This window comes from Panthera leo, chromosome A2, assembly GCF_018350215.1.
Source record: "Panthera leo isolate Ple1 chromosome A2, P.leo_Ple1_pat1.1, whole genome shotgun sequence".
Lineage (NCBI taxonomy): Eukaryota > Metazoa > Chordata > Mammalia > Carnivora > Felidae > Panthera > Panthera leo.
The window spans coordinates 126,085,267-126,097,947 of NC_056680.1; the positions used below are offsets into that span (position 1 = coordinate 126,085,267).

Here is a 12,681-nt window from a genome sequence, read left to right on the forward strand (position 1 = left end):
GCATCTTCTAGCTTCCTTATGCCTCACCCACAAAGGAGTTTCTTCTGGTAGCTGGAGTTTCACTAGTTTGTTAAGAAATAGGAGAGAAGGCATTTCTTTTCCCTCCCCATCTCTCCCATTCTTTTCTTTCTTTTTGTTTATCTTATTGTGTCTCCAGCATTGGATTGAACGGAAACAGAACCAGAGAGAATCCTTGGTCTCTTTTGCAAAAAGCAGAATAAGCCTAAGGGATCTTTGCTAAAGTTGGGATTGTGCAAGTTTTGAGTAGATGGTTCATTTCTCTTTATTGTTATTTAAGTCTAAGAATTTTTGTCATAATTCACTGCTGAACTATATAAGACATCATTTTCCGGTAACTATTGTGTGTTTTTTTTTTTTTAGATGTCATCATGTGAGAACATTTAAAAGTTAAAAATCCTGATTTCAGGGCCCCTAGTGATTTCATTTAATTTTAATACTTACTGAGTGATGAAAGGCAAAAAACTGGAGACACACATCTAAAGGTAACCCACTCCATATCTGTAAGTCTGAAATTCAAAGTCAGTAGGAGACCTACATCAACTAAAAGGTGCTACATGCTTACCCGGATGTAGGCATCCTGGTGGTGCTTGGCAAAGTACAGCATATTGTCCAGGGCTAACATCCCAGGAGGGGTCTGGGTAAAGTCCATGGCAGGGTTGACATGATTCTGTGGTTAAAACAAAATGTTTGATCAGGTTAATTCTTCAGCAGATTTCACCAACCACCAGAAGTCTGGTTTCTCTTCTCAAGACCAAAGTACCACCAGCCCAGCTCCAAATAATCAAGTAGGATGACATTTTTTATCTTCATGTGAACCTACATAAATTTATCATTTTGACTTTGATACATTAGATTTTCATAGACAGAAATAACATTTAAAATGTTGGTATCGGCCGAGTAATTTCTGAGGGCTAGCACTAGTTTGTGTTTCACATGGATTATCTAATAAACAGGCAATAGGCATTATTATTAGCCCCCCTGTATGGATGGGCCACTGCCACTCAGATGAGATGAGAAACTTGCCCAGGGCCTCACAGCTTTGATTTGGCAGAGCAGGAGATGTCTTGTTTGGACAATATGTCTCAGCATGCTTTTGTTCCTACTTTGTTCTCTACCACTGGTTTATAAGTTGAATGCATTTATTTTGGTACTGCTAGCATTTAGACTTTACATAGCCTGAAAAAAGTTTATTTGAGAAAAATGTAGGCTAATCAATATTAGCTGCCATGAACACGTTCTGGCCAACAAAGGAGAGTATGCCAAATATGAGAGGAAAACATGACATTTACTTCAGACCTATTTCTAGCATTGGTCTGAGTCCATTCCAAAAATAAACACAGGAAAAGGAAATCAAATGACGAAAATTAGCTCCTCTGAATCCAGTTCGAACAACCCCCCAAAGCTATGTCAGTGAAGCTGTCCAGGCAGAAGGTCCCCACGGCTCAAGGGTCATCAGTCTTGTTTGAATTGTGATCCCAGCATCCTCTCGAAGCCTCCTATCAATCACACTGAGGGTATCAGATACAGCACTGCTGCTCTCAAGAGGTCTTACAGTTAAGAAATAGTGAGTTTATTTTTAGGATTCTTTTAAAGAAACATACAGCTATTTCACAAACAGTCCCAGTAAAATAATGCCTGCTACGTATCAGGCATTATGTAAAGGACCTTGCATATGCTAACTCGATTCCGATTCATCCCAAAACTCCCACAAAGTAGGTTCTATTATTATCTTGCTTTGAAAGACAAGGAAACAAGCTGAGCATCTGAGTGGCTTACCCTAAGTTTCAGAGCCAGTGTGTGGCTGGGCCAGAATCCGAACTCCAAGTACAGGCTTTTAACCAGGATTTTAGTGCCATGTCATTGGTCCACTGGACACCAGTAGGGATTTCACAAAGATGACCAATGCAGGTCCTCAATTACTTCAGTCCTCCTCAATCAAATTATTTGCTCAGGCAAAGTGGGCCAGCCTGTGATCCATCCTTTTTAATAAAAGCTATAATTTGTCTATCCCTCCCAGACATAACAGACCCAAGTCTCTCATGCTCAATAAACCATGCCCTATTGTCTCCCACAAATAGGCTCTTACTAAACAAAAGCCAATTAGAAAATTGCCTTTGATTTCCTCTGACTTGCCCTAAATTATAAAGCATCACTGTATTTTAGATGAAAAAAAAAATTTTTGTATTTGTGGGTGAACTAAGTGCTCGCTCATTCTTTCTCTCTCTTTCTCTCTTAACTGCAGGTATCATTTTCTCAGTTTCCCTTTCCTTGAAATGCTTGTTTCCTTTTTCTCTTTTGGTTTTAATAGCCAATGAAATGACTCTACAATCATGAATGTTGAGAATGAAAAAAGTATAAGAATTATACTGCCAAAACATTTGAAAGCTTTCTAAACTGTGACAAAAATACTCTGAGAATCTAGCAAGGCCAGCAGTTCCCCTAACTCCTTTCTTATTTATGAGGTGCTCTGGATACAGATTTATTTTCTTTTCTTGTTCCATGTTATTTTTTTCCACCTGTCTTGAAATGGAAGCTGCAAGAGCTTTGATAAATAGCTTGAAATTTTCCCTTGTTTTACTGCAAAGCCTGTGTACCTCTGTACATCCTTCTGAGATGCCATTTGTTAGTTCCTGTAGAAGCGCTGCTCCGTGAATCACATGAGACAGCTCTCGGCCCCCAGAAAAAGGAGTAGTGTCTGCCTCCCCTTCCGAAGCACCAGGAATTTTCACTTTGGGAAAATGGTACTAACCAGTTGAAGAAAGCACAGTTTACTTTATAGTGAGCATTCTGTGGGGTGTTTGGGTACAGAGTTCCCAGAGATCTGGTTCTCTTCTGTTACCCCCATGCCAGGTTTTTGGCTGAATTATTTGATTCACACATCCAAGGAAAGGTTCAAGGTCTAAGACAGAGAATCTTCCAACCTGTTCCAGGCCATACACCAAGGCCAGTGGAGAGCTGGAATGGACTTCAAATATTATCTGGGCTGGTAGCATTATTTTATAGATGAGAAAACTGAGCCCTGGTGGAGAGCAGCGATGCTCAAACTTGAGCAGCCATTCAAATCTCCTGGAAGGCTTGTTAAAGCACCAATTCCAGGTCTCACCCAGAGTCTCTGATTCAGAAGGGTTGGAGTGGGTCTGAGAATCTGAATCTCCAAACAAATTCCCAGGTGATGCAGATGCCGCTGGATGGGGACCACACATTGAGCCCCGCTAGTGGCTGAAGTGGCTCATTTCAAATAACACAGGCAATACAGCAGAATAAGATCTAGAATCCAGATCCAATGATTCCTCAAATCCCATGCAACTTCTTCTACAGCACACTTTGAACCCACTAGTTCCAAAGGACAATGCATTTTAAATATACTCAATGCTTATCTGCTCTGTGCTTTGGCTTCTCATTGAGAAAACAGACTCCTTTATTCAGAAAAAAGTAATTATAATTTAGAAGCCTCTCGCTTCTTCTATTGCTCAAATTTCTAACTAAAATAAAATGCAACGGTACCTCCACAGGGGGGTAGGGAACTGTCATCAGTCAATATTTTCTACTCCCAAATGCTTCTGGTTGGGGAAGCAGGGCTGGCACCAGCCTGAATGATTTTTAAATGATCTGTGTTTTTCAATTACCAATGCCATGCTAGTCCTTCATTAGTGTGGATAATAAAGAGATGATTACAATAATGCTTGCCAGATGGCATATCGTGGGAAAGCCTTTGAGAATTTAGGAGTTAATATTTGTGCTATACGAGTGTCTACGTTTGCTGAACAAATATAGCATTAAAAGCAACCTTTAAGACAAATCACATTGAGTGAATATTCAGTCTACAAAAAGCCATCTCAAGGATATTTTGTGTGGCTGGTAGTTTAAGGTCATGGTCTGCAAGTAATCTGACTAGTACAGCAGATTACTTGGGAGGTTTATCAAACCACATGCCTCCCACTCCTCACCTCTCACCCAGGAGCCTCACAACAGGCTCCCTAGAAGTGCAGTTATCAATCCTGGACACACCTGATGAAAAATCCTGGCGTCCAGGCTGTACCCCAAGTGGGTTAAATGAGAAACTCTGTGGGTAGGAACAAAGCAACTAGATTTTTAAAGCTCCCCAGATGATTCCAATGTCCAGCCAGGGTTGAGAGCATGTTCCTAAATCAGTGGGTCTCAAATTTGAGAATGATCAGAATCTCCTAGAGGGTCTGTTCAAACAGATTGCTGCCCATCCCTTGCCCCCGTTGCTGATTCAATATGTCTGGGGTAAGGCCCGAGAATTTGCATTCATAGAAGGTCCCAGGCATTGCTGATGGTTGCTAGGCCATATTTTGAGAACCACTGCTCTAAAGTCACAGTAACCCAATGCAAGAGTGTTTGAGGGACTTATATCCGCCGGCCAATGGAGTTGGAACCTGGATTCCCTGTACCAAGTGTTTGGTTAGGCAGAGACTTTATTGAAATGCCTGCTCTGGGGGGGTCATGGAGGCCCCACAGCTCTATCACTTGGCTACTTCACATATTTATCTAAGGGGGCTCTCAACGGCATCTGACTTTGTGACCCCCAACATAAACAAATGTTCCAAAAAGTTAGAAGCAGCTTCTAGAAATCTATGGATCCTGGCCCTGGTCTCTCTCCATTAAATTCTCAATAGCTGGGATGAATACAGAGAAAACGCCCTATCAAATCTGCCTTACAAGCGGGCAAGATAGCAAATACGCTGAGGAGCAGAAAAATAACTGTGACCAGCTGGGACTGGTACTGGTGGGCATCATGCCAGGCACTCCAAATGTGAGATTTCATTTAATCTTCCTGACTACCCAGTGAGGGAAGTATAATGAATGAGGTCAACATTATCTAGCTTTTCCTACAGATGAGGGTCAGAACCCCTGACTTATGCAAGATCATGGCTAGTAAGTGGCAGTCACCACTTCAGTTCTGTAGCTTTTTTTCCTATTTAGGTTCGAAAGGTCTTTGGAGAATAGGAAGATAGGCCCCATTAGCGAGAAGTTTAATCACAAAAATGTAAAGTCCTGTAAAAAATTTTTTTTTAAAAATTCAAGCACATATCTACAGAATGAGGGAAATCTGGCTTATGAATAATTCATCAGAGTCCAGCTCCTCATCATTAAAATTTGATTCTTTTAAGTAAAACACAAAAGATCTGCATGGAAGAAACACCCAGTAAGATGCTAAGAGTTCAGGACAGCAGATCCTGAACTACCTCGCTTCCCCACTGTAACTCCCTTTCAGCTGCACATTCTCTTCTCCTTACCTGCCCTCTCTAATACCTCTGCTGGCCTCTGTCACTCTGTTCCCTGACCTGCTGCCTCCTGCCCTTCTGCCCTTCAACCTGGCCACTTCCCCTGGTTGGAGAAGGCCACCCTCATCATTCGGATGATGGACCCTGATTCAACTGAGCTCTAGGACCACCTGAAACCACTAAACGTGCCCCCTCCCGGGAACTGTTCTGAATCCTAGGAGAGTTCAAGACCATTGATATTACCATGAACGAGGAGTTAGAGTTGGCAGTAAGTCCAAGAAGAGTCAATTTCCCATGGCAGTCAGAAGTATCTCACACACTGGGTTTCATTAACCCACAAAAGGAGCACAACAAGAAGAACAAAGGAGGTTGCACAGACTGGGCCCAAGTCAGGGCACATCTGGCACATAGGCACACGCTTCTAGCACACACACAGCGAGCCAGCTCCTGACACATGGGAAACTGTGCATAGAAAAGTGGCCAGAGAAAAGCAAAAATGTCTAAACATAAGGCATATCAGAAAGGTTGGGGGTGGGGGAGACTTCAGATATTTAGCACAGGGAGAAGAGAAAGGGTTGTGTGGTGTGGTGTTGGAGGTGGGATGGGCATTGTGGGTTGAACTATTACGTCTGTCTGCAGGCATCTGAAGGATGAATATTATTCTGTGCAGCTAAAAGAAAACAGGATTAGCTGAGAAGTTCCTGTCCTTAGAAATACTGAAACAAGGGCTGAGTGTACAGGAAGAGTGCTGTGGGGACAACCAAAGGTCAGAGGATTGTAGACAAGGACCTCCTGATGCCTCACAGCCCCTGCTTCATTCTCCCTCTCATCAAATAACATTGGCATCTATGACTATGCAAGGCACGAGGGGCCTGACATGATCTGCTTCATCCAAAGATGGATTTAAAATGAAATAGTCTTTGAATATCTCTGTTGTACACCTAAAACTAATATAACACTGTTTGTTGACTATACTTGAATTAAAATATTTTTTGTTTCTTTACTCATTTTTGAGAGAGACAGAGAGCACAAGTGGGGGAGGGGCAGAAAGAGACAGGGAGAGAGAGAGAATCCCAAGCGGACCCCACACTGTCAGCACAGAGCCTGACACGGGGCTCTAACTCGTGAACCGTGAAATCATGACCTGAGCCAAAATCAAGAGTTCGATGCTTAACCAACTGAGCCACCCAGGTGCCCCTTAAAATAAAACAATTTTTAAAAATAATAATAATAAATCAATGAAATGAAATACTACTTGCCTTCAAAAAGTCTCCATCTCAGGAGTTATCCAAAGTCTTTACAATACACGTTTTTTGAAATACACACATACACACACACATGTACATACACACTCATAAATAAACCCATACGTGCACACAATGGAAGATCACACCAAAAATTCAGGATTTAATGCAAATTTACTTAGTTAAAAATGACTCTTAAGAGGTCAGAAAAAGCCATGCACTGCCATGTGTACAATTCAGAAAAATCTGGGTTTCCTCTCACTTCATCATTTTGAACAGGCAGAGGCGAGACTCGCTGAATAAAAGGATAAGCGTGAATAGTTTATTTGGAATGTTGATTCAACAGTCAACACAAAGAATTACCATAAAAACTCAATTAAAAATGCCTTGAGAATAAATTCCCTTTAAAATGAAGCTGGTTTAAAAAAAAAGCCTTCATGAATAATGAAGTAATGCTGTCAAGGTTTATAAAGATATCTGCAATTTTTCTATGGAGCTGAGCACACAGGATTCTCAACAATCCAAGCACCGTGGCTCACACTAGTGACTCCCTACTGGTTCTTCCCTCCAATTCTGGCTCGTTTTTTTTTTTTTACCACTTTGTTCAGAACCCCCTTTTCTCTTCTCCTTTGTCGCTTTAAAACAGGGCATGAACTAGCACCAGCCATGTAGAGCGGGTTTCTCCATCTCTCCTCTTCACCCAGGAAGAGCACAGGGGAAAGGTCCACCAGAGGACACAGAACGTGTGCTACCACAGCCCCAGAGCAGCCCTAGCTCATCGGTCAGGAAGCCTGTTTCCCTGGATTCCAGCACAACTCTCCAAGCAGCCTTTGGAAGGCAGCTCTTTGCCATGATGGAGCCAAGTGCTGATGAAGCCACAGCTGCTACAGACGGATTCCCAGGAGGTCAAAGGGAGGCAAGGGCTGTGTGCTGCCACCCTGGCCTCCTCCAGGGCCAGCACTGCACAGCCCTAGAATAGAGATGGTGATGGTGGTGATAACAACTCTAATTGTGGGGGCAGCAGCTAACACACACAGTACTTAGTGGGTGCCAAGGGCTATACGGAGCCAGAGGTTATGACAGCCCAGGGGCCAAATTGGGTCCACCTCTTACTTTTTTTTTTGTAATATTTATTTATTTATTTATTTATTTATTTATTTATTTATTTATTTATAATATAATTTATTGTCAAATTGGCTAGCATACAGTGTGTACATGTGCTCTTGGTTTTGGGGGTAGATTCTCGTGGTTCATCGCTTACATACAACACAAAGCGCTCATCCCAACAAGTGCCCTCCTCCATGCCCATCACCCATTTTCCCCTCTCTCCCACTCCCCCATCAACCCTCAGTTTGTTCTCTGTATTTAAGAGTCTCTTGTGGTTTGCCTCCCTCCCTCTCTGTAACTATTTCCCCTCCTCCATTCCCCCACGTCTTCTGTTTAGTTTCTCAAGATCCACATATGAGTGAAAACATATGATATCTGCCCTTCTCTGACTTATTTCACTCAGTATAACACCTTCCAATTCTATCCACGTTGCTGAAAATGGCATGATTTCATTCTTTCTCATTGCAAAGTAGCATTCCATTGTATATATAAACCACATCTTCTTTATCCATTCATCAGTTGATGGACATTTAGGCTCTCTCCATAATTTGGCTATTGTTGAGAGTACTGCTATAAATATTGTGATAGATGTGCCCCTGTGCATCAGCACTCCTATATCCCTTGGGTAAATTCCCAGTAGTGCTATTGCTGGGTCGTAGGGTAGTTCTATTTTCAATTTTTTGAGGAACCTCCACATGCCACCACTTACATTTGCACGGTTGTGAGTTTAAAGGAAGTTTTGAATCTTGTTTTTAATCAAAAGAGGAATAATAATCGTGACATGTGAAAATTACATGAAATTCAAATTTCAACACATAAAGCAAGCTTTGTTGGAACACAGCCATGTTCATTTATTTACATATTCTGTGGCTGCTTTTGAATATGGCCTGCAAAGCCTAAAATATTTCCTACCTGGCCTTTTACAAAAAGACTTAGCCTACCCCTATTCTATGCATTTTGTCCTCAAGGCAACCCTTTGAGTTAAGAAAATCAGTCCCTCCTTCTTAACAAATTTAAAAAGCTCAACTAAAAAATAAATGTAAATGTTTTTGCTCCCTAGACAACACCATGGCTCCTTTGTAAATGTTCCATGCTTTACTTACCTGGATAAATATGGTTAATTATTTTCAAGATTCCCAAGGACAAATTCTATTATGTTGAAAAGAATGTTTTCAGTAGTCTTAAACTCATGACTCAATGCCCCACCCTAGTGTCTTTGGGCCCCTTCTCCCCTCCTAACCACAGACAAACCTTGCAGTGGGCCTTTGATATACTCGGATATAGAAGCCTGCCTGCAATTTTCATCTGTTAGGACCCTGGATTGTGGCTGGTACGTGTTCTTCCTCTCTTCGATGCAGCTCTCATAAATGGCAAAGTCTGGCTTTAAAATTTGGAAGACTATGGTCTCTTTTCCGCAACAGAATAAGTAGAATTCTTATGCCCACTTTAAAAATGAAGAAACAGAAGCATAGTGATGTTAAGTATCTTGCCATGTACATACATACAACCATCTTGCTAGGATTTGTACCCAATAGTCCAGTCATGTTTTTTTTTTTCTTTTAGAGAGAAAGCACTCGAGCAGGGGAGAGGGGCAGAGGGAGGGAAAGAGAGAGAGAGAGAGAGAAAGAATCTGAAACAGGCTCCACCTCAGTGTGGAACCCAATGTGGGGCTTGATTCCACGACCCTGGGATCACGACCTGAGCTGAAATCAAGAGTCTGATGCTCAACCGACCGAGCCACCCAGGTGCCTCCAGAACTCATGTTCTTAACCAGTATTCTAAAAGGAGAAATGGATAACTACACAATGGTAAAAAAGAATCACTTGATAAAATACTACACAGCCGTTAAAAATTGTGTTCACAGAGACTTAGTTATTGTAAGTGTAAAAAATAAGAATATAAAATATGTATTGTAGTCTGTGTAAAATTTCTACAGTTGTATATATTCCTTGGCAATGTGTATTTTATCTAGAATACTCTCTCTGTATTCTCTCTCTATATACACATACAGTATATATACATTAGCAATATCAAGATATAGACTTAGCATGTAATTAGGAATTTTTTTTAATGCTTTTAAAAACTGGAAGGAAATTTACCTAAGTACTAATAGTAATTATTTGTGGTAGTGGGAAGATGGAATATTTTTTCTACCTGTCAATATTTTTCTTATTTTCTCTAATGAAAATGCATTGATTTTTACTTATATTTGATTAGAGGTGTGCCCACTATTCTCTAGCAAAAGGGAACAGAGGTCATTATGCAGAAGAACATGAGAAACAGTTGGAATTCTTGTCCTTGGACCCTGCTGAAAACCCTCTGCTGAAGCCTTCCCCGTAGGTCAGTATCCAGGTATGCCAGAGGGATGCACTGGGCAGAAAGGCTCAGCTCCACCTGCCCAAGTAAGCCCTATGCAGGCACGTGTATGGCCTAGATCCACAAACAGCATTTCAGACACTGTGATATGAGAAGGGTTTCATTCAGATGGAAGAAGCCAGGAATAGGTCCTGTCTGATCCAAATTCTCAAAACCAGGGGCAATCTCAGGTCCTGAGGCCTCTTGAACTTGGGCCATTTCAGGGTGTTTCCTCAATATGCCGGCCCTGCCAGGGTATAGTTCTCTGGGCTTAAAGGACCCACCTCATTTATCCCGACCCTATTAAGCCAGCACCAGCTAGAGCCTGACAGTTCACACCACACCTCACAGTTTGTTAGGGGACTGTACTAGTCACTTCACCACCAACTGGACAATCCTAGGCCAGCCACAGGGTGATCACTTATAAATGTTGGCAGTTGGACAACTATATTATCTTGATGAAATTTATCAGCTCTAAAGTTCTCTGACCTGTAAATGTTTAGGGTTCCCCAAACTTATTGTGTTAAACAGACATCCAACCACTTTTGACCTACAAAAATGGTATTGCACATGGTTCAACCTAGTAACAATTGAGCTAAACAGATGCAATCACCCCCAGTGATCTTGAAAGTTCTTGAAAAGAGAGGCTCCTTATTTTAGAGAATAGTTCCAAAAGGAACTAGCTGGAGCTGAGGTTAAAAAGATCAAAGGTGTTACACAGTTTTGGTTTAAAAATCAGTACTGAAATTAAATTTTTAAATAAACATAAACGTGCATCTTGGGCCACACCTCCTTCTTCTATGAAATCAGCAAATACCAGGGAGGAATTATGTCTCCTCCTGGGTGTCACTCATCATAGCCAGTACAAATGCAGGCCACCCTTTGGTCTGGTTTCGCCCCTATAAACCTGCTCATCTGCGGAGTGACTGTGACTTTCTCATTCCTGAGAATAAGGACCTGATAAATAGGAATTCGACACCATTACCAACCAGAGAGGCAATAAACTCTGTAAGAGGATGAGGACTATTGGAAATGTTAGGTAAATAGCATGTGAATACCAAGTTGCCCCTAACCTTAGCAAACAGATTAGACAGAATTAAAAACTACTGTCTTAAAAAAATAAAATAAAGTAAAAAAAATAAAAGCTCTTGTCTGTCCTTGTGAGCCTAATGTGCTCCAGGAACCTTGTCTGGAAGCCCCTCCCTACACACATACACACACATACATACATCTGCAAGGTTCTCCAAGGGGGAGGGTAGGAGAAACTGGAACTAACTCCTTAAAGTCTAACTTATTTTTTGGTAGTTATTTTACGAACTTCAACTTCCTCTAATAACTGGGTACTTTGGGAATAATACCTTCCAGAAAAATAACTTAAAGAATAGATACATGGCTTTAAACTGACGCGGTTATCACTAAATGCTATTTGTGAAGAAAATTTCATTCAAAATGCCCACAACCATTTTCTCAAAGTACAAAAATATGCAGGGAAATAATACACATTTGCACCCTGACAAGACAAGGGAGAGATGGAAGAGGGACAGACGGGAAGAGGGTTGGATGTCAAGTGAATCTGTAATTTCTTGTCTTCTCAAGAGTCCCCCTCCCAAAATAAAGATGTTCAAAGAAACCACAGCAAAATGTTAGAAGCTGTTAAATCTAAGTGGTGTGTGTGTGGACACAAATGCCTTTTAGATTTTGCTGTTTTTCTCTCATCAAAATATTCCATAATTAAAAGTTAAATTTAGAAAGTCTGCGTTTCATTAATCTTATTTGACCCCAGCAAACGAAAGTAGGTTAATCACTTTAGGGCTCTGCACCTTAAATATTGTGGAATAATACAATGTAAGATCAAAAGTAGTTGTTGCCAGAAATGCAAATGGGTGCTTGCGTCTGGTATTACTTTTATACTGATTATGCTATCTTTTTCCCCTGCTGTATGCTGGCATGTGAAGGAGAACTGAAATATATCCTCAACAACGAAAGAGGAAGCACAGTATTAAAGAAGACCCTCAGATATCAGTTTTTGTATTACCTTTTCGTGAAATTCAGTAGACTCCTCTGTTTCTCTCAGATAAGGAATATTAATAGGAACATTTCAATCCTGCACAAATGAATCTTTCTTGAACAGACTCAGTGTGTATACGGGTAGTTTTTGTAAAACCATTCTGAACATATTTCTATAAAATCCTCCCTTGTCCCCAAAAGAGCCTGATTTGCTCTCCTATTCCCCATTTTGCAGTCAAGGATCATTTTTTTTCTTCAGCACCCCGACATGAAGGAGTTTTGCCGACTTCTCACATGTCAGACACCATGCAGAGGGAGCAAAATGGGTCTGCTCATTCACAAAGCACTCATTCTTCATCTGTAAGCTGGCAGAGGTAGTACCTCCCTCAGTGACCCTGTGTGTAGGGGGTGGGAAGGGAAAAATGAAGGAATAGCTCAAAGGAAGTACAGCCACCCCTTCCCCTAAAAGATCCCAGAGACGCCCACCCTGGAGAACAGTACTGGGAGAAAAGACTGCTTGGGTCTTGTGCCCATGTTGTTCATGGGGCCTATAAATGGCCTCCAGATGCTCCCCACCAACCTGGCTCTGCACAGATGGGAAAGACTCTGGTCCTTCACGCCCAGTAGTGCTCTATCAGGAAAGAGCCTGACTAACCACATAGGGCTGAACAAGCATACATAGGGGGCAGCAAAGCATG

At 41.5% G+C, this 12,681-nt stretch overlaps 1 protein-coding gene across 4 annotated transcripts in view; it reads right to left on the reverse strand.

Annotated features, from left to right (window-relative positions):
* Positions 1–12,681, reverse strand: part of ELMO1 (engulfment and cell motility 1) — a 530,544-nt gene that overhangs the window by 274,624 nt on the left and 243,239 nt on the right. For all 4 annotated transcript variants that reach the window (XM_042922198.1, XM_042922210.1, XM_042922218.1 and 1 more), the window contains exon 14: positions 584–688. In XM_042922198.1, the coding sequence (XP_042778132.1) occupies positions 584–688 (105 nt within the window). The remainder of the gene's footprint in view (positions 1–583; positions 689–12,681) is intronic.